The sequence below is a fragment of the Balaenoptera musculus genome, chromosome 15 (assembly GCF_009873245.2).
Source record: "Balaenoptera musculus isolate JJ_BM4_2016_0621 chromosome 15, mBalMus1.pri.v3, whole genome shotgun sequence".
NCBI lineage: Eukaryota > Metazoa > Chordata > Mammalia > Artiodactyla > Balaenopteridae > Balaenoptera > Balaenoptera musculus.
In genome coordinates, this window is record NC_045799.1 from 81,168,776 (window position 1) to 81,196,524 (window position 27,749).

The window sequence follows — 27,749 nt, forward strand, 5'->3', positions numbered from 1 at the left end:
GGACCATCAGAAAGACAACGGTGGCAAGCAACAGGGAGAAAATGGAGACAACCCCTTCCTGTACCTGTCCCTCTCCTTCCCTTTCCTCCCTCTCCCAGTGATTTCATTCAGTCCTGGGTATGGCAGAACCTTGCTCAGGAGCCTGAGAATGGACGCGTCTCGGAGACTACGGCGCCCTTTCCTAGACCCCATTTTAAAAAGTAAGGGAGCAGGGGCCCCGTCAGTCACCCTACAGTCTCCGAATGGACAAGGTCTCCATCTCTTGCGTACTCCTGCTCTCTGCCAGCCTATCCATTAGGGCCGGCCTCGAGGTGCTTGCTAATCCCCTCCCCGGCGCCTAAGGTTGAGGTGTCTGCCTCTTTAAAGCAGCGGCCCCCTGCCGGGTTATTGTCTGGCTTCTCAGCCTATCGGCGGCGCCGTTGGGGGCGGGGAGCCTGGCCTCCCGATTGGCCGCCCCGAGCCCCGCCCCGCCCGGGGTCCCGGGAGCTGTCCGGCAGCCTCGGTGCTGATCCCGCCGCCGCCCACGGGCCGCGAGCAGCGCTGAGAGGGCACTATGAGCGGGGGCGTCTACGGCGGAGGTGAGCGAGCCCCGGGCTTCGGGCTCTCCAGCCTGGCGCGGCCTCGCCCGAATCCCAGCGCCCCGAACCCGCGAGACCCAAGCTCTGGGCACCCTGGGGCCTGGCACCTCGGCGCTCGAGCAGGTCTAGCCCCTGGTTTGCGTCCTGCGCCACTCCCACCTTCGACCCCCGCCCCCGGACGTTCGCGCGCACCGGGCCCAACCTCTCTACCATTCAACCCACCACCGCCCGGCCCCCAGCCCAGCAAGGAGAGTGGCCTGAAAACGGCCACTGAGCAGAAAGGGACTTTGGAGTCTTGACCCTCACTCCCAGGACCCTAAACTGTTGGCCGAGCTCCCACCCGCACCGTCCGGCGTTGAAGGTGGCTCTGCCCTGACCTCCTTTCGGAACAATCCAAGAGGAGACAGTTTGGGAGGGATCCCCTCACAAGTCTGTCTCCCCGCACAGATGAGGTGGGGGCGCTGGTCTTTGACATTGGCTCCTTCTCAGTCCGCGCTGGGTACGCTGGGGAGGACTGCCCCAAGGTGAGCCTTCCAGCCCCCTCCCCAAAACCTAGGGCTCCCCTCCAGGCTTCCCGGTGATCCAGGGCTCTCGGAGCCCAGAGAGAAGCTTTGCTGAGTGGGAATGCGGGAGTAAACCCAGGGGTGGGCTGAGGGCCCTGCCATGGGCCTGGAACCGGGCAAGAGATTGATTTCTCTCCGCCCATGCCCCCCTCCAGGCTGACTTCCCCACCACGGTGGGGCTGCTGGCCGCGGAGGAGGGGGGCGGGCTGGAGTTGGAGGGGGAGAAGGAGAAGAAAGGGAAGATCTTTCACATCGACACCAATGCCCTCCACGTGCCTCGGGATGGAGCGGAGGTCATGTCACCCCTCAAGAATGGCATGAGTACGGGGCCCCCACCCACTGCCTCCTGACACAGACTCAGAGCCCACACCCAACAACCTGGGGCACAGCACCCCACATCCACAGAGTCTTCCTTGCAGCGACCCAAGTCCCAGGGATGCCCTCACTTCTTCCCACAGCTGCCTGGTTCCTAACCAGGAGCCACCAGATTCCTGGGAAGGGGGGACTTCTGCAGGAGCTTGTCTTATTTCCCCTCTCCCGGATTTTCCTTCCCTCCTTCCTTTCCTTCCTGTCCCTGGACTCCTGCCTGCCCACCCTCATCTCTCCACTGGTCTCCTGGCCCCAGTCGAGGACTGGGAGTGCTTCCGTGCGATCCTGGATCACACCTACAGCAAACACGTCAAGTCTGAGCCAAATCTGCACCCAGTGCTCATGTCCGAGGCCCCGGTAAGTGCCTCATCCAGCTGCTAGTCAAACCCTGGGGCCCACCATTCACCTCTCTCCTCAAGCCATCACTCATTCCACTTCGCTTTTCAAACTTTCCTTCCAACTCCATCATCTTCAACCACTTTCCTTCCTGCCTGGTTTAGTCTCCATGCCTCCCTCTCTCCTCCAGCTCTATCCACTTGCCCTTCCCCCAGTCAACCTTATACACTGCCCCACCACCCCAAGTCCTTTTATGACCTTTTAACTTAAATTCTTTGTCAATATTATATATACATGTAAAGAATCAATTTGTTTTATAAAGTATGTTAAGAAAAAAATGCCATTCATAGCCTCCTCCTTCTATTGCCCCTTTTCCAGAGGCAGTTGCTCTTCTCTCTTTTAGCTTTTTTTTTTTCTTTTTTGCTATTACCTTTTTTTTTTAACATCTTTATTGGAGTATAATTGCTTTACAATGGTGTGTTAGTTTCTGCTTTATAACAAAGTGTATCAGTTATACATATACATATGTTCCCATATCTCTTCCCTCTTGCATCTCCCTCCCTCCCACCCTCCCTATCCCACCCCTCTAGGTGGTCACAAAGCACAGAGCTGATCTCCCTGTGCTATGCAGTTGCTTCCCACTAGCTATTACCTTCTTTAAAAAATATTTATTTATTATTATATCTTAATAAATTTATTTATTTATTTATTTATTTTTGGCTGCGTTGGGTCTTTGTTGCTGCGCGCAGGCTTTCTAGAGTTGCAGTGAGTGAGGGCTACTCTCTGTTGCGGTGCGCAGGCTTCTTGCGGTGGCTTCTCTTGTTGCAGAGCGTAGGCTCTAGGCGCATGGGCTCAGTAGTTGTGGCTCGCGGGCTCTAGAGTGCAGGCTCAGTAGTTGTGGCGCACGGGCTTAGTTCCTCCGCGGCATGTGGGATCTTCCCGGACCAGGGCTCGAACCCGTGTCCCCTGCATTGGCAGGCGGATTCTTGACAACTGCGCCATCAGGGAAGCCCCTGTTTATTTTTTTTATTTATTTTTTTGGCTGCGTCGGATCTTAGTTGCGGCATGCTGGATCTTTCATTGCGGCGCGGGCTCTTTGTTGTGGCATGCAGGTTCTCTCTAGTTGTGGCGTGCGTATTTTCTCTCTCTCGTTGTGGCATGCAGGCTCCAGGGCACATGAGCTCTCTAGCTGAGGCGCGTGGGCTTAGTTGCCCTGCAGCATGTGGGATCTTAGTTCCAAGACCTGGGATCGAACCCATGTGCCCTGCATTGTAAGGCAGATTCTTTACCACTGGACCACCAGGAAGTCCTGCCATTACCTTTTATATCTCTAAGTATCACACTTAAATAGCTGATTGTGAATTTTTTAGCTTTAAACATTATCTGTGGATTTCCCACTATAGAAAATGAGCATTTGGCTCTCTTTCCTCCCCAGCCCATACCACACACATTTCTTATTTCTTACTTAAAGTACAGTTGTAGTTTAGGGTTTTAATTGTTTTTTAAGATCAATATTCAGTAATTACACTCTTATTATTATGTATGCTAATCAGGCCTGAACCAGCAATAAACTGTGGTTTATTTTCCTTTCCTGTGCAACTTTTTGTTTTCTCTAGCACTGAAAATGGTCTTGGTTCTGTTTTCCTTAGTTTTTGTATCTACTTAATAATGTGGCCCTAAATTGTTCATCAGTTATCTATATCTTTTCTCAAGACAGTAATTCCTTAAGGTGTTCTATCAATTTCTTCTTCAAGAAATCTCTTCAGGAGCCCACTGACCTGCTCTGCTTTGGACTAGTTACCTTCTATGCAGAAGATGTAGCTATCATCCTGACATCTCCCTTCACCATCATCTTAAGGAAACACTTTGCCCCTCTCCTGTATTAGAAGTCCTGTTTCCTGTATCACATGACTCCTTTTCTTGATTTTCTTCCTTGTTTTCATGGGGCACATCGTCCACTAACTGCCATAGAAAGGTTATAAGAAGTAACATTTTTGAGACCTTGCATGTCTAACCTTGGATTGATAGTTTAGCTAGGTATAACACTCCAGGTTGGAAATCATTTTTCTTTGGAATCTTAAAGGCACTTCTCCAATGTCTTCTAGCATCTACTGTTACCATCAAGAAGGCCAAAAACATTTATTTCCTGATCCTTTGGTGTAACTTATTTTTCTTTCTCAGAGTTAATAAAATTTTCACTTTGTCCTCAGTGTTTTACAATTTCACAATATTATATTGGTTTATTTTTGTCTATGGCTCTGGACACTCAATGTGTCGCTTTATTTTGGAAACCTATGTCTTTCAACTCAGTGAAAAAAATTTACTTACTTGATGATTTATTATTTTCAATTTTCTCTGTTCTCTCTTTTGAGAAATCCTATTATTTGGATTTTGTACCTCCTGAACTGATCTCCTAATGTTCTCATCTTTTCTGTTATGTTTTCCATCTCTTTATCTTTTTCCTCTAATTTCCAAGATATTCCCTCAATTTGTTTTTCAACTCTTCTATTGAGTTTTTAATTCATTCCTGCTCCTGTATTTTTATTTCCCGGGAGGTCTTTATTATTCCATGAATGTTACTTTTTAAAGCATCCTATTCTTATTTCATGGGTGCAATATTATTTGTTATCTCATAGGGATATTATTAGTTTTGTCTTTGGAAGTTTTCATCTCCTTGTATAATTATTGTTCTTCCAAGTTGCTTTTTTTCCCTGCCCTTTCTTGGGAGTCTTTATCTCATTTCCTAGGTTTTTCTCAGATTTCCACAAATCCTTGGTTGTCTGCATATGTTTAGGAATGGGGGACTAAAAAGCTGATTGGGAAGGGGGACTTGCTGACTGCAGTCTTTGTTATAGGATGGTCTGACTGGGATGTTGCATCTTTAGATCTTTGATGTAACTCACAGGGAAGACTTCCAACCTGAAGACAGGACTGCCCGACCCCTTTCTGGAAGCCAAGTGAGCAAATAGGGCTGATGTTATCAGCATTCAATATGCATGGCATCACTTAATTCCCCTCTTTTAAGTATAGTGTCCTCACTCCCAACAGTGACAAGTGTCCCACCAGTTCAGAGACCCTCAGTTTTACTCTCTCCAGAGAATAAACTTCCACTCTTCTGCTGAGGTTGGAGTGGGCAATAGCCTAGTGACATGGAATTAGGATGAGAGTTTAGGGATCTGTTACTTGAATAGCTTTAAGCAATCTTATTTTATTTCCCCTTTCCTTACACTTCCAGAGGTACCTGGAAGTTCCTGGAAGTTCAGAACTACCGATTCCCAATCCCTGTGAGGATTCTGCCATTTAACACAGGCTGTTGTTGGCTTTTTCCACTACCAGTTTAGGAGTCAGCATTCTTGAATCTGTTAAGTCAGTTACTGCTCACCTAACTGATTTCCAACCTTCAAAAATGTGTTGCTCTTTTCTCATTTCTTATTCTTCTCAACCTTTAAGGGTTTATGCCTCTCTGTCTCTCTCTCAGGAAAAATTCACATGACATAAAATTAACCTTTTTTAAGTTAAAAATTCAGTGGCATTTAATACATTCACAATGTTCTGCAACCATCACCTCTATCTAGTTTCAAAACATTTTCATCACCCCCAAAGAAAACCCATTTTCATTTAGCAGTTTCTCTCCACTCCCCCTGCCCCCAGCCCTTGGCAACCATCAGTTGACTTTCTGTCTCTATGGATATATCTATTCTGGATCATTCATATAAATGGAATCATACAGTATGTGACTTTTTATGTCTGCATCATTTCACTTAGCGTAATGTTTTCGAGGCTCATTTATGTTGTAGCTGACTGAGTGCTATTCCATTGTATGGATATACCACAATTTGTTTTTCCATTTATCTGCTGATGGACATTTGAGTTATTTCCACCTTGGCTGTTGTGAATAGTGCTGCTGTGGGCAGCTTGAATTTGAGTACCTGTTTGCAATTCCATTGGGTATATAACTAGGAGTGAAATTGCTGGGGCATGTGATAATTCTATGTTAATTTTTTGAGGAACTGCCAATCATTTTCTACAGCTGAGCCATGTAACCTTCCCAACAGCAATGGACAAGGGTTCTGATTTCTCCACATCCTTTCCAACACTTGTTATTTTCTGTTTTTTCGTTTTGTCTTGTTTTTAAATTATTATCACCACCCTAGTGGGTGTGAAGTGGAATCTCATTGTGCTTTTGATTTGCATTTCCCTAATGGCTAAAAATATTGAGCATCTTTTTATGTGCCTGTTGGCTTTTGTGAGTTTGGGTTTTTTTGTTGTTGTTTTTTAAATTAATTCCCCCTCTATTATAGTTTTGCTGGGATCTTGGGAGGGAATAAAAGTAGATGTTTGTATTCAATCCAACATTTTTACCCAGAAGTCTTCTTCCTCAGCTTTCTTGCCTCTGAGATGATTAGAGTGAGGAAGAGGGATGTACTGGCGGCTGGGGGTAGTGGGGCTGAAGTGTGTATTGCACAATCAAGAGCACTGGGCTACGAGTCAAGAGACTGTGACTCTAGACCCAGCTCGACCAAGAGCTTTCTGTGTGTTCTTGGCCAGTTTCCCTCTCTGAGTTTTGTTTTCTTCAGTTGAGTTTGAATTGTGATCTTTAAAGTTCTTTATAGTTCTCACATTCTAAAGATCTATGAGGGTCAGGGGACCTGACCTCTGTCCTCAGCGCAAGACACGTGTTGGGGTGGGGGGTATGTACGTGGATCGGTGCCTTTCCCGTCCTGAATCTTCCCCTCTTGCACTTTCTCCTCAGTGGAACACACGGGCCAAGCGGGAGAAGCTGACAGAGCTGATGTTCGAGCAGTACAACATTCCTGCCTTCTTCTTGTGCAAGACGGCTGTGCTTACTGCGTATCCACTGGGTTAAGCTACTCTGCCAGAGTGGAGGGTCAGGGTGGGGTGTGTGGCGTGCTGAGCTGGAGGCTGGGCCTGATTCTATGGAGAGTAATATCCTGGATGGGGGCTAAGTGCCTTGGACCTTGGAGTGGCCAGCTCAGCGACCCTTTCCCATTCCTTGGATCAGGCTGAGCATTGAGAGTAGGGACAGGTAGGCAGCAGGGGCTGGGGCTGGAGGGAGGAGGGAAGGGTATATGACACTGACGTGTTTGTTCCCTTCCCAAGCAGCCAATCAGCATTTATTTTATTTAAGGATCTGCCTTGCATTGAACCCTATGCTAGGCAGTGGAACGATATAGCCCCTAATTTCAGAGAGCCCATGGGACATAGAACTAAACCTAAAGAGAGGCTGGGAGCTCAAAAGGAAGGAATAGAGGAAGAGAGTGTGATTCAGACAAGAAAAAAGTGACAAGGGTCTCAGCTGCCTTTCTCTAACAGATGGGTCACAAACTAGAAGGAGAGATTTGCAGACTGGGAATGGGCTGGATCCAGGAAAGAAGAGAGTGACTAGGCCAGACTCGGGTCCCAGCCCCCTCTTGCTGCTGCTGTCTCTTTGACCTACCCATCCCACACCAGCTTTGCAAATGGACGCTCCACAGGTCTGGTGCTGGACAGTGGGGCCACCCACACCACGGCCATTCCAGTGCACGATGGCTACGTCCTGCAGCAAGGTGGGGCCTCGGCAGGGGTCGGGGGTGCCTTGAGGGACCAGGCCCTGACAACCCGTCCTTTCCAGGCATTGTCAAGTCACCCCTGGCAGGGGACTTCATCTCCATGCAGTGCCGAGAGCTCTTCCAGGAAATGGCAATTGACATCATCCCGCCTTACATGATCGCAGCCAAGGTGGAGCCTCTGGGATGTCCTGGGCACTGACCCTATGACTGTCGACCCACTGACCCATCAGATATCAGGGTGGGGAGCAACCAGGCCCCAGAAGGACCCTCAGCCCTCAATTTGCAATTGAGGCATCAGAGATCTGGACAGGCTGAGGGATATGGCCAAGGTCCCACAGCCAACTGCTAGCAGGATGTGTATGTGAGGGTCAGTGTGGTGGGTTCTGGTGTCCAGTAGACCCAGGTTCAAGGTCTGCTTCTGCCACAGAAGAGCTGTGTGACCTAGAGCATGAGACTGAAGCTCCCAAGCCTCAGTTTCGTCCCCTGTAAAATGGAATAACAGCACGTAGGGCTGCCGCGAGTGTTAAATGAGACACTGCATGCAAGGGACCCCCACGTGGAACATGGATCCATAAAAGGCTGTTTCCTTAAGGTCTGGCCACCTACTGGATTCCCCAGGCCCTCAATCTTCTCTGACCAAAGCCTTTCAGATCAGCTGTACCCACTGCACACATGGCATCTGTGGGGATGGGCTCTCCCCGTTCTCTCTCCTCTAATAGGGAAGGGGGAGAAACACCTTTTCTGGGCAACAGAGCAGAGAACCCAGTGCCCGTTAGCTGCAGAGCTGGCAGTGTGGTCAGGGTGGGCTGGGCCAGTGTGGGATGGGGAGGGGTGCTCACAGGCTGTGTCCCCACAGGAGCCCGTACGGGAGGGTGCCCCCCCAAACTGGAAGAAGAAGGAGAAGTTACCCCAGGTTTCCAAATCCTGGCATAACTACATGTGCAATGTGAGGCGCTGGAGAAATCCCCCAAAAGCCCCACCCCCCATCTCCTAGTCCCCTGCCATGAGCAGCGGGGAGGGACAGAGGCCCTGCAGGCGGGGTGCGGTGGGGCCTGAGGTGGGAACCCAGCCCTCACCACCTCCCTGGGTTCTCAGGAGGTGATCCAGGACTTCCAGGCCTCCGTGCTGCAGGTCTCGGACTCTCCCTATGACGAGCAGTAAGTGCAGCTCATGGCTGGGGGGGTGGGGTGGGGAAGGGGGCAGGCCTGGAGCTCAGGGGGGACCGCTGGCCTTCTGGGAGCACCCCCAAGCAGAGTCTTGCTCCTTCCTGGCCAGGGTGGCTGCGCAGATGCCCACAGTGCACTACGAGATGCCCAATGGCTACAACACAGACTATGGTGCGGAGCGACTCCGCATCCCGGAGGGCCTGTTTGATCCCTCCAATGTCAAGGTGGGGCTGGGTGGAGGGCCCTGGATCCTGGGGTGTGGGAGAAGCTGGGAAGGATCACAGAGGTCTGGGAGAGGGGACAGAGGGCCCAAAGCCCAGTCACCTTTCTCTGCAGGGCCTTTCGGGGAACACCATGTTAGGTGTGGGCCACGTGGTGACCACCAGCATCGGCATGTGCGACATTGACATTCGCCCGGTGAGGCCCAAGCCTGAGTCTTGGCAGAGGGGCCCAGGAGAAGCGGGGGGGAGGGAGGGGCTGTCCCGTGACTGCTCACTCCTCCTCCCTGCTCTCAGGGCCTGTACGGCAGTGTCATTGTCACTGGTGGGAACACGCTGCTCCAGGGCTTCACTGACAGGCTCAATCGAGAGCTTTCCCAGAAGACTCCACCGGTAGGAACCCACCCCTGGCCAGGGCCCTGGACTCCAGTCCTGGCTCAGCCCTTCAGGACCAAGTCCTTCCTCCTTCCCACACATCAAGCAAACGTTCTGGCCACCACAGTGGCCCCTTCCTGCTGTGGCTTCCCAGTCTTCCCTACCCCCAGCCCTGTCCCTTCCCAGAAGCCAGGTGTCTGCTTCCCACAGCCCCTCTTTCTCCCCAGAGCATGAGACTGAAGCTCATCGCCAGCAACAGCACCATGGAGCGCAAGTTCAGCCCCTGGATCGGGGGCTCCATCCTGGCCTCACTGGTGAGAGGGGAGGGGCCTGGCCTAGGGCTGAATGTGGGGAAGGGCAGATCCAGACAGCCCCCATCGCCTTGCCTGCCTCCTCATTCATTCATTCAACAAACATTTATGAAAGGGCAGTCAGTGCTCCCAGAAAGGTGGATCCTACATCAGGACACAAATCAGGGAGTGGAGGACAGGAAGCCGGAGAGGTTGGCTGGGATGAGATTGTGGTGGTCTTGTGTGCCAGGGTGAGACCCTGAAGGTTTGGGGCAAGGTGATGTGACGGCCACAGGCACGTTTGGGAAGGTTATGTCAGACATGAGTCTTTGGGGATCAGGGTATGAGCTGGATGTGAGGGGACCTTGCCAGGAGGTTCTTCCTATTGTCCTGGAGTCATGGAATGGGTAGCAGTGGGGATGGGGTGGTGAGCAAGGGGCAAACAGAAGGAGGCTGGCAGGTTGGTTCTGGGGCGGTAGGTGGGGAGTTCAGTCTGGACCAGCTGCTGGGATAGAGGCAAGACGCTGAGCGAGAGGTGAAGATGCAAACTGCATCTGGGGGGGCAGGTGTCAGCCACACAGAGGGGGACAGCAGGGCCATGACAGGACAAGGAGGATATCCACTAGAGTGGGTGCCCCCAAGGAGACAGAAACAATGGTCAGAGTGACAGGAGACTGAACCCCTGAAGTTAGCTCAGGGCTGAGCGTGTGTCAGTCACACAGTTGTTGAGGGCCTCCTGCGCACCTGAAGTGGACAGACAGCCCGACCTAGTCCCCGCCTCTGTGCATGGGAACAGTCTGGAAGCCGAGACAATTAAACAGGAGGTCATCACAAAGTGTGGGGTGTTCCTTCAAAGGAAGACTTGATCTCGTTCAGGGGTCATGAAGGGCCTCTTAAGGGGCACTCAAGCTGAGATGAAAGAGTGCGTAAGAACTTATGAGGCAAAGTGGGAGAGAGGGTGCTTGGCTCCTGGGGGGAGCCAGGCAAGGCCAAAGGCAGTGGGCAGATGCTTTGAGATCTGAGTTGAGTGAGCTCACCTGGGCTGCAGAGCAGAGAGTGGATTGGAAAGGGCTGCTGTGGTCTCCACTGTGACCTGCGTTTGACGGCGGAGCGGATATCAGGGGGTGGAATTGAAAGCTTATCAGAGGTCTGACTGACAGAATGTGGACACTGTTTGGATACGCGAGGTAAGAGGGAACGGGGTCAAGGACGAGGCCCAGGATGCTAGCTCCTGGCAGTTCTGTCCAAGAGGAATGTAATGTGAGCCACATATGTCATGTAAAATTTTTTAGTAGCCATATTTAAAAAGAGTCCAAAGAAACATGTGAAATTAAGTTTTAAGAATATATCGTATTTAATCCAATATATCCAAAGTATTATCATTTCAATATGTCACCAATATAAAAATGAAGATGTTTTACATTCTTTTCTCTGGATTTAGTCTTCCGTATCGGTATATATTCGACATGTGGAGCATATCTCATTTCGGGCTAGCTACATTTCAAGTGCTCAATAGCTCCATTTCAAGTGTTCCATGTAGCGAATGGCCACTGGATTTGGACAGGGCAACTGTAGAAGGTGAGAAAGACCAGAGAAGCAGGTTTGGGGCAGGTGTGGGCGAAGATAGTGAACACAGCTGTGGACATGTTGAGGGTGAGGTCCCAGGGGACACTGAGGAGGAGGTGTCCAAAGACAGCTGAGTACAGTAAGTCCCCTACTTATGAACCTTCGGGTTTCAAACTTTCAAAGATGCGAATGTGCGTTCGCATGTCCAATCACATAGTTAGTTCACGTGTCTGGAGTACATTGTCACATGCGTGTATCCTCCACAAGTGATTGTGCTTTTGTGTACTTTACTGTACAGTACTGTATAGAGTACAGTAGTACAGTACTAGTAAAAAATAGAAGTGTTCATTTCATTGGTACTAGTGCAGAACTTCTTAGAATATGCAACCTTAGAATAAAATATTTCTTTAAAACTTATATTTCAAGCCCATAAAATAATTTCACTCTGAAGAATTTTGAATAGGAATGTACATTAGATATTATAGATATTGGAATGATAGATAAAAATCAGATACCATCTTTTTAATCCAGTTACTTCACTGTGACCACATTTGTTCAAACTGCGTTCAGTATTATGTGTGGTCTTTATGATTGCTTTGGATCCCTAGTATCTATATTTATTTCAGCAGACATAATATACTTGTGGGAAAAGTATTATAAACCTATTAAAGTACAGTACTATATAGCCGATTGTGTTAGTTGGGTACCTAGGCTAACTTTGTTAGACTTAGGAACAAATTGGACTTAAGAACATGCTCTCAGAAGGAAACTCGTTGGTATGTAGGGGGCTTACTGTATTTGGGTCTGGAACTCAGCGCGGAGATCTGCACTGGAAACCAGAGATGGTGGGAAGGGTGGGGCTTTGGCACGTGAGCAGAAGGGAGGGGAATGACCTGGTCCAGGAAGGCGTGTTCTTCCTGGACACGCCAAGGGACAGAAGCAGGGACACACACACTAACTTTCAGGCAGAGGCAGGACAACCACAGAGAGGGTGCAGTCTGAAATGCCATGGCTGGAGACCCTCAAGGCGCTTGTTTCAGCGGGAGGGTGGAGGTGGGGCGCCAAAGTGATGACATCCTAATATCCTGATGTTAGGTGGTGTCGGAATGGTGGGGAGGGAGGAGGAAAGATTTTTCTTGGGAAGGAGGGCGACTTGGCGTGTTTGGAAGGCCTGATGGAGTGATAGGGTATCTGGTGGAGAAGGGATGTGGAGTGCTGGGGCGCCGGTTGGCTGGCCTGGGGCTGTAAGCTCCACCTCCAAGCTCGAGAACAGCCCTGGGCCCCGGGCAGACTGGTGCTCAATAAATACTTGTTGAATGAATGAATCGTGGATTGAACGATATGAAGCGGGCATTCGCCCTCTGAATACGAAGGAGGGGACAGGAAGATGGGGCAAGTTGGTGGCTGCGGGAGGGCTGTGGGCTTGAGAGGAGGCGGTTCCGAGGGGTCGAGCCTGCGCGGGAGGAGTGTGGGGAGGCGCTTCTCCCTCTCTCCAGGGCCTCCCTGACCGCCGATGTCGCCCCCTCGACCCAGGGCACTTTCCAGCAAATGTGGATCTCCAAGCAGGAATATGAGGAGGGCGGGAAGCAGTGTGTGGAGCGGAAGTGCCCCTGAGGGCGCCCGCTCCCCATCCACAGGCCCGCCTGCAGCGGTGGGGGAGGGAACGCGAAAGCAAGGAGATGGTTTCCCCCACCTCTGCTCCGCCAGCGCAGATCGAAGCCCCCAACGCTCCCAGCGCCCGCTTTTCTTCCCTTCCCCACTCGTCCTCTTAGATTGTGATGTTTCTGGGTTGAAAGGAGTAAAAATGTTTTAAGAAAAAAAAAAGTTGGCCTCTTTGGGGGTGGGCAGTGGGGGCAGGGGTCTGGAGAGAGGAGAAGGGAGGACCACACCTATACCCATTCGGAATCGCACGGTGGACGCCAGGGCAAGGTCTGCGGGCGGGGGCAGAGCCGTAGGAGCCACGGATGCCTCAGGTTTCAAAGGGGCCGCAATCCAGGGAGGATCACGCAGCGAGAACCCGGGAAAGTCGCTCAATTAGCCTCCCAGCGAGGAGCTGAGCTACCGCGGGAAGTGGGAGCAGGAGAGAGGATGCGGCGGTAGGGGCGGGGCGGAGCCGAGGAGCCGCCCCAGAGGCGGGGCCGGAGGTGGGACCTTGGGTGGGCGGGGCCTCGGGCCTCCCGGGAGGCCGCACTTAAGCACCCCTGGACCCACAGCTCAGGTGAGACGGGACTGCGCTGTCTTTTCCGGGGCGCTAGGCGGTGACAAGAGTGGGACAGGGAATGTGGCACCGGTACGCCCCAGCAGCTCAGAACTTGTCTCCCAACTTGGGTAGGAACTGAGGTCTCCCAGGAAGACCCCGACACCGGGCCCTTGAGCCCTTCCATTCCAGAGCTCCTTGCCCCCTGCCTGAAACTGCAGGTAAAACTTAGTAGTTTGTGCCTGTGTTCTGAGGTCCCCAGACCCCAAAGAGATAGAAATCCGTGTGGTCCAAGTCCTTTGGTAACCAAAGAGGCGCAGGTGCCCAGGGAGGACCATGACTTGTCCAACGTTACCCAGCTCTGCCCATGCCTTGGCCAGGACTCTTTCCACTGATGCCTGGTGGGCCTTGACCCACAGATCCCTGACTCCAGGCAGGATCCCCATCCTGGAGCACTCACCGCTCCTGCCTGACCATGTGCTCCCACCCATGCACCTCCCTCCCCAGCAGCCAGCAGGAGCCTGGACCCCCCTTGCAGCCTGATTCCAATGGGACAGACACCCACATGGCCAGGCCAAACCCCAGGTCACACCACTGTGGCCCCTTCAGCTAGGGATTCCACTGGGAGGGCAGCTAATGTGTTACAGGGCTTGGGTATTGGGGAGCCTGCAAGCCAGATGAGGAAGGGGCAGAGGTGTTCATGGTGGGGAGCTTACGAAGGGGTCCCCAAGGACACTGGGAGGGGAGGAAGCAGGAGGGTGAAGGGGGCATCCATATCTCCGCCTTCCCCAGCCATCAGCCCTCCTCCCCCAGCCTTGACGGGAACTAGAGGCCAAAGTCTGCCCCAAGGCCAAAAAATTGATTGTTTTGCAAGAAGAGGGCAGGAGTGGGACTGCGGAGGGATTGGCAGGGGAGGGCACAGCCCCTCATCCTCTAGCCTGGGCTGGGAGCCGTGTCTGGAAGGCTGACCTGAAGCCCGGACTGTGCCCCCACCCTGGGACGGGGGGAGGCAGAGAAGGGCCTGGGCTCAGGCTGCCTGCCAGGGCTGATAAGGGGCCTCTTGGGGCTCCCACAAACGGTTTATCACTGGGGGTGGGGCACAGACTGCAGGGCTCAGGAGGGGGCACGAGCATGGAGCGGCTTTGGGGTCTACTCCAGAGAGCGGTAAGATAGAGTGGGGTTGGGAGACCCTTAGGCCTTCTCTCCAGGTCCTCAGTCCCCTCCCAAACCCCAAGGCTGGCCCCTCCCCTTCCCACCTCCTACTCTCCCCTCCAGCCTGCCTCTTGGGACCCTCTCCCCTGCCTTGTGCTCATGGCACCCCAAAGTCACTGACCCTGTTATTGCCAGATTCCTCCCCATCCTCCAGGCCTCCTTCCCCGATTTCATGTCCACCACGCCCCTACAGCAAAGGTTGTCCCCAGGACCCTCTCAGACCATCTACAAGCGTGTGGAGGGCACCCAGCAGGGGCCCCTGGAGGAGGAAGAGGAAGAAAGGGAGGAGGAGACCGAGCTACCGGCCCACTTCTTCCCCATGGAGCTGAGGGGCCCCGAGCCCCTGGGCTCTCGACCAGCTCGGCAAAACCCCAGACTCTGGGCAGCAGCAGGACGAAGAGCCGCCCCCTACCTGGTCCTGACAGCCCTACTGATCTTCACTGGGGGTGAGAGTCATCCCCACCCCCAGTGGAGGGTCTGGGCTGGGGGGGAGATCTGGGGTCCAGAGAGGGGCACAAGGAGAATCTCCATCTTGCCACCCACCAGCCTTCCTCCTGGGCTACGTGGTCTTCCGGGGGTCCTGCCAGGCATGTGGGGATGACGTGATGGTGGTCAGCGAGGACGTGAACCATGAGCTGGGCCCGGACTCCCACCAGGGCACATTGTACTGGAGCGACCTCCAGGCCATGTTTCTGCGGCACCTGGGGGAGGGGCGTCTGGAAGATACCATCAGGTGAGGATCAGCCGGTCCCATTCCAGGCCCTCAGACTCAGCCTCCCTTCCTCTTCACCCAGGACCCTGAGTCCTTCCACCTGCTGCCCTGGCCTCCCTGTTCAGTGGTCCTGGGAAGGATAGCAGGCGTTTGGAGCTGAGGGGAGGGAGGGCAGCAGATGACACATTTGGAAGCTGAGGTTGCTGACTGAATGAGCACAGAGGGGTCCAGCATCCACATATGAAGTGGGACAGACCCAGAAAAGTCTTGAGTGCCACATTGAGGAGCTTGGGTTTTGACCCGTGGCAGTGGGGAGCTCTGGGGGGCTCTGAGAAGGGGGGACTTAGGGAATCAGAAAAAGAAGCAAATGCATTTGTGGGCAAAGACCATCCCCCAATCTGTGGGGTCTGCCAGCCCAGCGTGAGCAGGCCAGCGTTTCTTTTGTCCTGCTGAGGTCACCTTTTCCTACTGAGACGGAGCTGCCCGGGTAGGTCCAGAGAAGAGGTCAGGAATCATTTTTTCAGTGGATTTTCCTGGGTTTCCTAAGTAGAAAATTATATAATCTATATTTAGTGAGAGATGCATAGCTTCTTTTCCAATGCATATATTTTTTATGTCTTTTTCATTTCTTATTGCATTGGAGAGGACATGAATTTAGGTAATGAGATAGTAAATATCCTTGCCTAGTTCCTAACTTTCATAGGAATGTTTTTCTAATACTTTGTCATTGTTGCTTTTTTTTTTTTTTTTACCCGGGCTCTCGGCAGTGACCGCCAGGGAATTCCCCCAGTGAGGTTTTTAAAAGCAAATTAAGGAAGTTTCCTTCTATTCCTAACTTACTGAGACTTTTTCTTTTTTTTTAATGATCAGGAAAGGAGGAACAAGAATCAATTTTTTTTTCAAATATTTTTCCAGAATGTATTGAGATGATCACATGATTTTTCTTCTTTAACGTTTATGTAGTCATTTGTATTAACAGATTTCCTTGTCTTCATGAGATGAACATAAACTTGATCGAAGTGTATTATTATTTGTTGATACACTGCTGGATCCATTTTGCTTGAATCTGTGGCATCAACAACATGCATGTTTTTTTGTTTTGGTTTGGTTTTTTAATTAATTAATTAATTAATTTTTGGCTGCGTTGGGTCTTCGTTGCTGCGCGCGGGCTTTCTCTAGTTGCAGCGAGTGGGGGCTACTCTTCGTTGTGGTGCGCAGGCTTCTCATTGCAGTGGCTTCTCTTGTTGTGGAGCACGGGCTCTAGGCACATGGACTTCAGTAGTTGTGCCATGTGGGCTCAGTAGCTGTGGCGCATGGGCTCAGTTGCTCTGCGGCACGTGGGATCCTCCTGGACCAGGGCTTGAACCCATGTCCCTTGCATTGGCAGGCAGATTCCCAACCACTGCACCACCAGGGAAGTCCCTACATGCATGGTGTTTTTTGTTGTTGTTGTTGTTTTTTTCCATTGAGCAACACTTAGTAGTCTGGGTACAGCCTGAGCAAGTGGATGGTTTGACAGATCTAGGGAGGTGGGGTGTGGCACTGTGGATGCCATCAAAGGGCAGGGAGGCAAGACGGGAGCAGTGAGAGGGAGCGGGCAATGAGGTGATGTATGACTCTAGGTTGGATGGGGAAGGAAGGGAAACCAGGGAGGAGCTGATAGACGTGGAGAAATTGGACAGTGTGGCGTGCTCCATGGGGTTGAAGAACAGGTATAGTGAGCCTAAGGGAGTGAGTTCCAACCTGAAAAGCTCCGGTCAGAGAGTGAGATTCTGGAACTTTTAAGATTTACATGATAAACTGTGTCCTATTTATCTTGGAGTCTCCAGCACCTACCACCATGCCTAGCGCTTAGTAGGTGTTCAGTAAATTGGATCAGTATTCCAGAGGTGGAGTTCTGGGGACAAGATCCAGGATGTGGCCAGGGAAGTGGCTGGCCAGATGCCAAAGTCTTCACTGAAAGTGGATAACTGACCAATTGTCTAGACGATAACAGCAGTGAGGAAGGACAGAGGGTGGGACTGCTGGATGGCACGGCCTTTGAAGGAAGAGAGTTTCATGGTCAGAAATGTGAACAGAGGAGCCAGAAGCACACCTCCTCTCTGGGCCTGGGTGGTATGAGAGCCTGAGCTGCCTTTTTCACATGTCCTGAAGGAGACCTGGCCTCCCAAGGGACAGCCAGGTTTCTGCCGAGGCAAAAGGTAGAAGGGGTATTCGGTGATGATGCTGAGGGGGGAAGTTTGTTTGCCGTGGAAAGAGCACAGGTGGAGCTGGTTGAGAGCGAGGCCATGCAGGGGCCATGCTGGCACAGGTGAGATGGAAGATCAGGGAGAGTTCCAGGGACAGCAGGCTGGCTAGTTAGGTGGTGACTATGGAAGAAGACAAGGTGAGGTCTCCAACCAGACAAGTGACCCCAGATTCCACCGGCAACCTTGGTGTAAGGTGTCTCCATTAGGCCCAGCTGGAGGATGAGAGAGATGCAGGGCCCCTCACCTCTGCCCAGATAGCCCTTTGGAAGAAAAGTGTTTTCATGCCTGGGGCAAAGCACAGGCCAGTGTGTGTATGTGTGGAGGGAACAGTAGGTAGATTGGTAACTTTGGCCTGACCTGTGAAGAACCTAAGGGATGGTGGACAGGACCCCTGGCTATCAGAAGCTGAGGTTTAAGCAGAAGGAGGCCCTGGAGACCCTCCAGCGCAACCCTGGTAGTGATGGCAGGAGAGCCTTAAGAGCCCCTCACTGCCCAGGGCTGGGGCCACCCCACACCTCTGGCATCCTTCCCCCGCTCCCGCCCTCTCCTCCAGGTACCCAGAAGTCCCTGCCCCTCTCTCCTCCCGCACCCCAATGCCCCCTCTCCCTGCGCAGGCAAACCAGCCTTCGGGAAAGGGTAGCCGGCTCGGCCGGGATGGCAGCCCTGGTTCGGGACCTCCGCGCGGTGCTCTTGCGCCAGAAGCTGGACCACGTGTGGATGGACACGCACTACGTGGGGCTGCAGTTCCCGGACCCGTGAGTGCAGGGGGTGGGGGTGGGGGGCGAGGAGGGGTGGGCGGCCTGTGGGTGGAACGCTCACCACCCCCGCTCCTCAGGGCTCACCCCAACGCCCTCCACTGGGTGGATGCCGCCGGGAAGCACGGGGAGCAGCTGCCACTGGAGGACCCGGACGTTTACTGCCCCTACAGCGCCACGGGCAACGCCACGGTGAGCGCCTCGTGCCGGTCCCCAGGATGGGGCAGCGCGCCCTTTCCCTGGCGGTGGAGCAGGGACGCGCCTCACCGTCCTTCCCATCCTCCCCTCCGCAGGGAGAGCTGGTGTACGCCCACTACGGGCGGCCGGAGGACCTGCAGGACCTGCGGGCCCGGGGCGTGGAGCCGAAGGGGCGCCTCCTGCTGGTGCGCTTGGGGGTGATCAACTTTGCCCAGAAGGTGAGGGTCCCTGGACGCGGGTTGGGGCGGAGCGGGGAGGGTGCCGGCTGGGGAGTCCGGGGATCGGATGGCGGCAAATAGGCAGCGTCTAGGAGGCGGTCAGAGAGAGAAAGGGAAGAACCAAATGGGTCGTAAGAAACTGTTGGCAGGGAACAAAATCAGGAGGTTGGGGTGGGGAACAGAAACGGGAGGGAATGTGGGGTACAGTGAGGTTTGGGGGCTGCCGAGGCACTGCGGGAGGGCAGAAGGCGAGGTCCAGGGGGTGCCCACAGCCTCTCTGTGGATCCACAGCTGCAGATCGAAGGCCGTGCCATTCCACTTTTACTTCCTCCTTCAGCCTTTATAAATCCGTTTTCTCTGGGAGAAGGGGTCCTTTAGCCACCTCCCTTCCCCAGGTGGCCAGTGCCCAGGACTTTGGGGCCCAAGGAGTGCTCATATACCCGGACCCGGCAGACTTCTCCCAGGGCCCACACAAGCTCAGCCTGTCCAGCCACCGGGCTGTGTATGGACATGTGAGTCTCGGGGAGCCAGTAGTGCCTTCCTGTGGTCCCAGGGCTGCACAGCCTGCCTAGGATGAGGCTGGCGCCCTATTCTGGGGAGCCCGGCTCACAGTTTCAGCGTGGGCAACCCTCTCCCCACAGGTGCACCTGGGAACAGGAGACCCCTACACACCTGGCTTCCCTTCCTTCAATCAAACCCAGTTCCCTCCGGTCCAGTCCTCGGGCCTCCCTATCATCCCAGCCCAGCCCATCAGCGCGGACACTGCCTCCCTCCTACTGAGGTGGGGGCCACGTGGGGACCAGGAGGGGAGGAGGCAGGGAGAGGTAGGCTGCAGCTAGCCCATAACGTGCCTTTGGGTGAACTAGAACAAGGTGTTTCTTCTGGGTGGGCACGGCCTCTTGCCATTTGGTGAGTGGAGCTCCAGCTGGATATCACACCCACCTCTGCTGGGCACTCTTGAGCAGGACACAATCTGCACAACTGTCCAAGGCAGCCCTGGCTGCACTGGCCCCTCAGGCAGAGTACAGATGCAGAGAGCTGGAGCCAGAGGGTGGGAGGGAGAGAAAGAGTGAAGCGGGGGCTTTGGGCTCTTCTATAGCCTGGGACTCTCTGCCACTTCTAACCCTTTCTGCTCTACCCCTTCCCCAGGAAGCTTGAAGGCCCTGTGGCCCCCCAGGAATGGCAGGGGCACCTCCCAGTCTCCCCTTATCGCCTGGGCCCTGGGCCAGGCCTGCACCTAGGGGTCAACAACCACAGGGCCTCCACCCCCATCAGCAACATCTTTGGCTGCATCGAGGGCCGCTCAGAGCCAGGTGTGCTTGCTTATCCAGCATCACCCACACCCTGCAGCGGGGGAGCTGGGGTTAGCAGTGGGGGAGGCTGGCAAGTTGGGGATGGGCTGGGACTGAGGGGGGTGGCAGTGAGGAGATCTCACGGTTGAAGCTGTCCAGAGACAGAATGGGCAGTTCTGCACAGTAGTGAGGTCCCTAGCACCAGAGGTGAGCAAGCGTAAGTTGGGTGATGTTACAGCATGAAAGGGAGGTCAGACTAGATAGATGAGCCTTTCAAGCATAACTTGTTGTGGATAACAGTGGGGAACCAAAGTGGGTTCCTGAGCCAAAGAGTGTGGTACCTAGAAGCACTGAAGGAAGAGGCACAGGGAGGGCTGTGATGAGGCTCCGATGAGGACGCTGGTGGTGGGAGTGGGAGTGGGAAGGGTTAGAGAGAGATTTAAAACCTGTCAGGACTTGGTGAACAGAGGGGCACCCCAATCAGGGAGGTAATGGAGCCCAGAATGACCCCAGGCAACGTGATGGAAGAGCAGCCCACCCAGGAAGGGCCAAGGGGAGGAGAGGAACTCTCTTTAGGGGCAGCAGGGATTGCAGGGCAGGGGCTGCAGAGATGTGAGGGTCCTGGAGAAATGGATCCTCCCAGGGTCGAGGGAGAAGCCTCTGGGTTCTGCCCGTGTAAGAGGTGGGCCCCAACATCCCCTCCCCCAGATCACTATGTTGTCATTGGGGCCCAGAGGGATGCATGGGGCCCAGGAGCAGCCAAGTCCGCTGTGGGGACCGCCATACTGCTGGAGCTGGTGCGGACCTTTTCCTCCATGGTGAGCAATGGTAAGGTCAGGGCCTGGGCCTGGGCCGGGCAGCTGGGGCTGTGGTCTGAGCTAGGACAGGGCAGAGAGGCAGTTAGGAGCACAGGCTGGAGGGTGGCCCCTGAGACCTGGGCTCCAAACCTGGCTCCTCCACGTGCTGGCTGTGTGGCCCTGGGCAAGTCACTTCACCTCCATTTCCTCATTTAAACATGAAAGTACTAATAGTCCATGTCTGAGTGAAGATTAAGCAGGAGATTCGCTATGGAAGCAATCCCCCTCACTGATACAGCTGAGTCAGGGTAGACCCAGGTGAGATGGGCTGGGATGGGGGCTTGATGGGAGGGAAGGAGAGACCCCAGGGGACCAGGACAGAGGAAGACAAAGAGGTGGGTCTTTGCCTGGCCCCCAGCCAAGCCCATCCTCCCTCCTTCCCCCCCCCACTGCCCCCAGGCTTCCGGCCCCGCAGAAGTCTTCTCTTCATCAGCTGGGATGGTGGTGACTTTGGAAGTGTGGGCTCCATGGAGTGGCTGGAGGTAACCTGGGGTCCTGGGCAGGTAGTCAGGCAGTGGGGAGAGGCAGGGGGATTTCATACTCCACACCCCTCACCCACAGGGCTACCTCAGCGTGCTGCACCTCAAAGCCGTAGTCTATGTGAGCCTGGACAACGCAGTGCTGGGTGAGCGGGGGCAGTGCCACCACCTGGGCCCCCTCTGGTGCACCCTGCCCTCCGGGCCAAGCCTTGAGCCCGGCATCCCTCTCCGCAGGGGATGACAAGTTCCACGCCAAGACCAGCCCCCTTCTGATCAGCCTCATCGAGAACATCCTAAAGCAGGCAAGAGCCCGGCCAGGAGTGGGGGATGAAGGGAAGCTGGTGGCCGCCAGAGCCTGACTGGTGCCCCCCACCCTGCCCCCAGGTGGACTCTCCTAACCGCAGTGGCCAGACCCTCTTCGAGCAGGTGGTGTTCAACAATCACAGCTGGGAAGCTGAGGTGTAAGCTGGGCAGGGAGGGGAGGGAAGAGAGCTGGGGGGGGGGTTATGTGGGGAGAGCCTGAACCCACACAGCGCTCCCACCTGCCCATCCCCAGGATCCGGCCGCTACCCATGGACAGCAGTGCCTATTCCTTCACGGCCTTCGCGGGGGTCCCTGCCGTTGAGTTCTCCTTCATGGAGGTGAGACTTCCGGGCCCCGCCCCAGAGCAGCAGCCCCTGGGCCTGTTCGCACCGTGCCCGCGCGCCAGCCTCCGCCCTGTCCCGGCAGGATGGCCCGGTGTACCCGTTCCTGCACACGAAGGACGACACCTATGAGAACCTGCACAGGGTACTGCGGGGCCGCCTGCCTGCCGTGGCCCAGGCTGTGGCCCAGCTCGCCGGGCAGCTCCTCATCCGGCTCAGCCACGATCACCTGCTGCCCCTCGACTTCGGCCGCTATGGGGATGTGGTCCTCAGGCACATCGGCAGCCTCAATGAGTTCTCTGGGGACCTCAAGGTCCAAGACGCCAAACCTGCTCCCGGCTTCTGGCGGTGGGGGGTGCTATATCCCATTAAAGTGCTTCCCGGGCCAGAGGATCTGGCCCCTCTCCCCTTGGTCTAGGTCCCCTCTGGCAACCTGGCCCCTTTACTCCTGCCCCAGTCACTAAGCCCCTAGGACCCGGCTGGTACCCGCCCAACCGCACAGGTCTTCTCTCTCCCTTCATTCTGCCCCCAGCGTTCTCTCCCCCTATACCTCCCCACTCCTGCCAGGCCCGGGGTCCCAGCTCCGTCCCCCAGCACCTGGACCCCCACCCTAGGCCAGGGTCATGGCCCCTGCCGCCGGCCCCAGCCCGCGCCTTCGCCCTCAGGCCCGCGGGCTGACCCTCCAGTGGGTGTACTCGGCGCGGGGGGACTACATCCGGGCGGCCGAGAAGCTGCGGAAGGAGATCTACAGCTCGGAGGAGAGCGACGAGAGACTGACGCGCATGTACAACGTGCGCATTATGCGGGTGAGGCCCCGCCCAGCCCGGCCGCCGCCGGCGGCGCCGCCCCGCCTTCTTCCGGCGGCGTGGGGCCCCTCCTCTCGGCCCTGCGCCAGTGCGCTGTCCTCCCCTCGTTCAGCTTTCATTTGTCCCTGTCCTCGGGGCGTTCCCGGTCCTGGACTCACAGTGCTTTGCTCACAGACCCGCCAAGCTGGAGGGACCACAGAGGCGGGCCCGCAAAGTGATGAGACAGGGAGGGTCAGCCCCTTAGCCACAGTCGCCCGGCCACCGCATGGCAGAACTGGGACAACCGCGCCCCCTCCGGTTCCCCACCGCCTCCTCTCCCTTCTGGAGAGAAGAAGCATGTCCACGGTGGTCCAAGGTCTAAGAGGCACAGGATTATGGCTTGGGAGGTGCAAATGGTGTAAACAATTCAGAGCGTAGAGAGCTCTCTTACTTCTGGTGAGATGGATGAAACCCAGAAAGGCTGCCTGGAGGAGGTGTCATGTGAAAGTTATACAGGATTATTATTCCCTCCTGCTTAGCTTTGAATACTTTGCAACCTGCACCCCAGCTCCAGTTCCAACCCATCCTCTTCCTTCCATTTCCTTACCCCAAGAACTCAACCCTGCAGCCCTTTGATCTCTGGAAATGGGTGGGTAGGGACTGTAGGCGAGGGGAAAAGTCTATAGGGCAAAATGATAAGCAGGGCCATCCTCAGTGAGTGTGGGGTGAACCGGGACCTCGCAGTGTACACATGCGCGGTTTGGGGATGATATGTCTGGCCCTTGCAAGGTCTTGTTCTTTCTCCCTCCTCCTTTTTCCTGTTGTGTCCCTGCCTGTTTCACTTGGCATCACTCATACCGTCTTTCTGTTCGCAAACCCACCCATCTTGCTCTTTGGTCCTGGCTCCTTTCTCTTGGAATGGGCGATTCATTCTCATTCACAGATCTTGCTTTAACCCCCGCTGTGCCAGACCCTACAGACACAAAAAAGACACCCCCCCTCACCCTACCCCTGAAGTTGCAATGTGCCCCCCAAGGGATAAAGGGCATCTGTGTGTAAGGGACACGATTCAGACTCAGGGCTGGAGAGTAAAAGATGCAGGGCTTCAGAACCTCAAACAGGGCTGGGCCAGACCCAGGGAACTTTGTGGTTCTAAACCAGGGGTTGGTAAACTAGCCAGCAGGCCAAATTTGGCTTGCCACCTGTTTTCATAAATGAAGTTTTATTTTAACACAGCCATGCTTGTTGATTTTCCTATTGTGTGTGGCTGCTTGTGTGCTACAGCAGCAAAGTTGAGTAGTTGCAACAGAAACAGTGTGACCTGCAAAGCCTAAAATAGTTACGATCTGGCTTTTTCCAAAAAATGTTTGCTGACCCCTGCTTTAGACTATAATGTGGGTCTTGAGGAACAGACAGAACTTGGGCTGGTGCAAAAAGAGCATGTTTCAGGATGGAGACACCAAGAATAAGGGCATGGCAGTGAAACAGGCCTGGCTTTCCTTGGGAGTAGTGTGTAGACCAGCAGAGCCAGAACAGAAGCCCTGTGGAGGAGCGGAGGGGAGTGGGTTAGGGATCAACTATGGGGAGACTTGAATGCCAGTATAAGAAGTTTGGGTTCTGGGACTTCCCTGGTGGTCCAGTGGTTAAGACTCCTCGCTTCCACTGCAGGGGGCACGGGTTCGATCCCTGGTCAGGGAACTAAGATCCCCGCATGCCACACGTCAAGGCAAAAAATAAAGGATGTTTGGGTTTTGGGGGTCTGGGCATCAAGGAAATTTGGAAGGTTTTTGAGCAGGCCGGTGATGTGGGCAAAGTGGTATTTTAGGAAATACTTGGCCAGAGTGTAAATGGCTTGAAGAGGGAACGAAGTTAGTGATAGCTGAGCTCTGGGTGGATGAGGGGATTGAACTGATGTGAGACATTTGGAAGGAAAAATGGACAGACTGGGTGTTGAGGGAAGAGGAGGAGAATAATAATAGCAGCTGCCATTTATTGAGGGCTATCATGTGCTAAGGCTTTACTTCACTTTCTCCCATAGGACTCTTCCAAATCCTGTGAGTTTGCTAGTATTGTACACAGTAACTGAGGCTCAGAGAGGCTAAGTGACTTATTTAAAATCACACAGTAAGTGGTGAAGCTGAAATTAAGGACCAGGCAGTCTGACCCCAAAGAGAAACTGGAAACCAAAGTCTGACCCTGTGTCCACCCAACTCTTATTCACCTTTGAGGTTGAGAGCCTGGCACCTGGGTTATGCCATGGTGCTCATGAGGGAAATTGGGTGCGCAGGTCAGGTTTTGGAAGAAGTTGGTGTCCACATGTGTGTGAGGCTGTGGCTGGGTACCCCCTACCCCAGTGGGGAGATCCAGCAGACTGGGGGACAGGATTCCAGGCGATGATTTGTGGAGTAGACTTGGCAATTGTCCCCATGAGGTCCCAGTTGAAGCCAGGGGCGTGGATGAGCTCTCTGAGTGAAAGGTGGAGGACTTAAGAAGACATGAGTGTGTGAGACCACCCCTAGAGATTCTGATTCTGCTGGGGTGGCACCCATGCAATGGTAATTTAAAAATCTTCCTCAAGTGATTCTAATGTGCAGCCAGGGTTGAAAACCATTGGATTGTAGGTAATGAGAAGAGGAGAAAGTAGAGGTCGAACCCTGGGGCTGCCCACAGGTGGGAGCAGAAGGAACCGGAGAGGTGGGAGAACTGGGCTAGGAGCGCGGCCATCTCAGGAGAGACCAACAGCATCTGAGTCAAGAGGGTGAGGACTCAGAGCCAGGCACTTCATTAGGGCTGGCCTGTCCCCTTGTCGTTTGACTCTGGTTGTGGGCATTCACGCAGGCGAGCAGGAATGACTGGGGTATGGGGAGGTGAGGAACGGCAGGACGATACACGGTCCTTTGAGGCTTTGGGCGGGGAAGTGAATGCGTGAGGAAGAAAGATGCAGGCTTGGAAGCTCAAGGGGTAGAAAGAAAGGGATCCAACCCAAAACACAGTTGGAGGACGCATCCTACCTGACTACTGATGACGTCACAGAACGACCATTCCTGATTGGGTAGCCGAAGGGAGGTGGGACTTAAACAAGCTGCTCAACAATATTTATTAAGCGCGCATGAGGTCCCAAGGTTGGTCTGGAAGTGCTGTTCGGGCTCCAACCTGATCCCCTTCTCGGCGCAGGTGGAGTTCTACTTCCTGTCCCAGTACGTGTCGGCGGCCGACTCACCGTTCCGCCACATCTTCCTGGGTCGCGGAGACCACACGCTGGGTGCTCTGCTGGACCACGTGCGGCTGCTGCGCTCGAGTGGCCCCGGGGCCCTTGGGGAGGAGGCCCAGGTGGCGCGGGGCCTGGGCTTCCAGGAGAGCCGCTTCCGGCGCCAGCTGGCCCTGCTCACCTGGACGCTGCAGGGGGCAGCCAACGCGCTGAGCGGGGACGTCTGGAACATCGATAACAACTTCTGAGGCCCGTGGGCTGGTGGGGGCGGGGCACATGCCCCTGCCCCCTGCCAAGAGCGCCTGCTCTCCTCTCGGGTGATTTCTGGGTGACCGAGATGCCTGTGCACCACCTCCCGTTGCTGACTCATTTTTAGCCCTTACCGTACCTCCAAGGGCCGCAGCAATGACGCCAACGCAGACACCCACACACCCCAGGCCCTGCAACGTAGGAGTAGGTGAGCAGTGCCTTCCATAATGGGATGGTCATACTGTCAGGTAATCAGGGAGCGGCATCTGCTCTCTCAATCACAGCCCCTTCCTCTGCAGGAGCAGGGTCCCCCCCACTACAGCTAGAGACCACTCTGGAAGGTTTCCTAGGCCCTGGGACCTGCCCAGCCTTCTTGGTGGGAAAGATCCGCTGGGACCATAACTTTATGGCCAACCCGTGTCCTGCAGCGGGAGGGGGTGGGGTTTGAACCTCAATAAACCACCTGTGGCATCTGTTGTTTACAGGCACTTTTATGCGTCTTCCTCACCCTCACCTCACCCAGTCATCCCTCCCTTGAGAGCTAGGGAAGGGTTGGGCAGAAGGGGCCAGAGAGGATGCAAGTGGGAATGCTGTCTCCATGGGGAAAAGAGCTGTTCCTTTTACCTAAGGAACTAAGGAAACTGCCTGAGGAAATAAGGAGGGCCCTTCTCCAAAGACCACCACAGGTGGGGGGCTGGCTCTGTACCTTCTCCTGGGACCAGGGACAGCTACATAATTTGCAAGGCCTGGTACGAAATGAAAATGTGAGGCCTCTTCTTCAAAAAGCAAGATTTCCCTGGTGGTCCAGTGCTTAAGACTTTGCGCTCCCAGTTCAGGGGGCGTGGGTTCAATCCCGGGCCATGGAACTAAGATCCCGCATGTTATAAGGCGCAGCCAAAAAAAAAAATTTTTTTTTTTAAAAGCAAGAACAAAGCTTTTTTCTTTCTTCCACAGTCTCTCAACCTTTCATGGTGGTTTTTAAGTTGTTATTTAATGTCCAGATCCCTGAGACAAGGAAATACTCTGGGGCAGATCCCCATAGGCACGCAGGGTTCTGCCCTATGACTTGCTACAGATAGCTCATGTGCCCAACCCTGACCCAGACCCAGACCTGGACCCTCCGTGTGCCTGCGCCCAGGTCCCTACTGGGGAAGGAGGGTGGCAGCTGTGGTTGGGTGGGGGCAGGGAGCCAACAGGTGAGAACCCATCCAGGGGAGGCAGGACCCCCAGCACATGCTTCACTGTCTCATCGGGCTGCACTTCCAAAACATAAGTTCAGAGGTGAAATCATTAAGAATTGCAAGATAGAGACCGCAGAGCACTAACCCCCAAGCACAGGGCCCCATTTGGAGCACAGAGCCCTGTGAGACTGCAGTGATTACACAGCCATTATATTAGCCCAGCCTGGGACCTCTCTCCCCTCCTGGGCCCCCTTTGGCCAATTGTTGTCCACTGAGGTGGAAGCTGCAGGAGAGCAGGGAATTACAGGTGCTGCTGGCACCACTTTACCTTTAATCATGGTCTCAGGAGGCTATGGCCGTTTTTCTTCCCGTCAGCTGCGTAAATCCTAGGGTCTGCCTCTCAGGCTCCTGGTCCTCTCTTGCTCCCAGTATGGCGTGAGAGGTCCTAGCCTGCTCCTCAGATGCTGGGAAGTGAAGGCTTC

At 54.3% G+C, this 27,749-nt stretch overlaps 2 protein-coding genes across 5 annotated transcripts; both read left to right on the plus strand.

Annotated features, from left to right (window-relative positions):
• The first annotated feature begins 482 nt into the window (after window positions 1-482).
• Window positions 483-12,855, plus strand: ACTL6B (actin like 6B). 2 transcript variants are annotated; one of them, XM_036824263.1, is made up of 14 exons: window positions 483-578; window positions 1,026-1,102; window positions 1,297-1,462; window positions 1,767-1,867; window positions 6,600-6,697; window positions 7,319-7,413; window positions 7,479-7,585; window positions 8,273-8,362; window positions 8,512-8,573; window positions 8,692-8,806; window positions 8,919-8,999; window positions 9,098-9,193; window positions 9,403-9,489; window positions 12,565-12,855. In XM_036824263.1, exons 1-14 carry the CDS (start codon window positions 554-556, stop codon window positions 12,643-12,645), a joined length of 1,281 nt encoding a protein of 426 aa, XP_036680158.1. In that variant the 5' UTR covers window positions 483-553; the 3' UTR covers window positions 12,646-12,855. The 2 variants fall into 2 exon arrangements, with proteins under 2 accessions (XP_036680158.1, XP_036680159.1); XM_036824264.1 differs by lacking the exon at window positions 8,919-8,999.
• Window positions 12,856-13,211: 356 nt separating this feature from the next.
• TFR2 (transferrin receptor 2) lies at window positions 13,212-26,562 on the plus strand. Of its 3 annotated transcripts, XM_036827629.1 has the most exons (20): window positions 13,212-13,249; window positions 14,332-14,392; window positions 14,634-14,886; window positions 14,987-15,173; window positions 18,016-18,156; window positions 18,237-18,348; window positions 18,450-18,572; window positions 18,968-19,084; window positions 19,214-19,353; window positions 19,722-19,885; window positions 20,573-20,692; window positions 21,121-21,203; window positions 21,283-21,346; window positions 21,435-21,502; window positions 21,585-21,661; window positions 21,757-21,841; window positions 21,930-22,157; window positions 22,510-22,650; window positions 25,251-25,387; window positions 25,804-26,559. In XM_036827629.1, exons 2-20 carry the CDS (start codon window positions 14,360-14,362, stop codon window positions 26,048-26,050), a joined length of 2,520 nt encoding a protein of 839 aa, XP_036683524.1. In that variant the 5' UTR covers window positions 13,212-13,249; window positions 14,332-14,359; the 3' UTR covers window positions 26,051-26,559. The 3 variants fall into 3 exon arrangements, with proteins under 3 accessions (XP_036683524.1, XP_036683525.1, XP_036683526.1); XM_036827630.1 differs by lacking the exons at window positions 13,212-13,249; window positions 25,251-25,387 and adding an exon at window positions 13,299-13,321 and having other exon boundaries at window positions 25,804-26,562; XM_036827631.1 differs by lacking the exons at window positions 13,212-13,249; window positions 14,332-14,392 and adding an exon at window positions 13,331-13,359.
• Window positions 26,563-27,749: the final 1,187 nt, after the last annotated feature.

Excerpts from the sequence above, each read along its gene's own strand:
- ACTL6B (XM_036824263.1), top strand. The coding sequence starts at position 554 with ATGAGCGGGGGCGTCTACGGCGGAG. Across the intron at positions 1,868-6,599 it reads TGCTCATGTCCGAGGCCCCG|TGGAACACACGGGCCAAGCG; the intron begins GTAAGTGCCTCA and ends CTTTCTCCTCAG. Across the intron at positions 9,000-9,097 it reads GCGACATTGACATTCGCCCG|GGCCTGTACGGCAGTGTCAT; the intron begins GTGAGGCCCAAG and ends CCCTGCTCTCAG.
- TFR2 (XM_036827629.1), top strand. The coding sequence starts at position 14,360 with ATGGAGCGGCTTTGGGGTCTACTCCAGAGAGCG. Across the intron at positions 21,204-21,282 it reads GCTCCATGGAGTGGCTGGAG|GGCTACCTCAGCGTGCTGCA; the intron begins GTAACCTGGGGT and ends CCTCACCCACAG. Across the intron at positions 21,662-21,756 it reads CACAGCTGGGAAGCTGAGGT|GATCCGGCCGCTACCCATGG; the intron begins GTAAGCTGGGCA and ends GCCCATCCCCAG.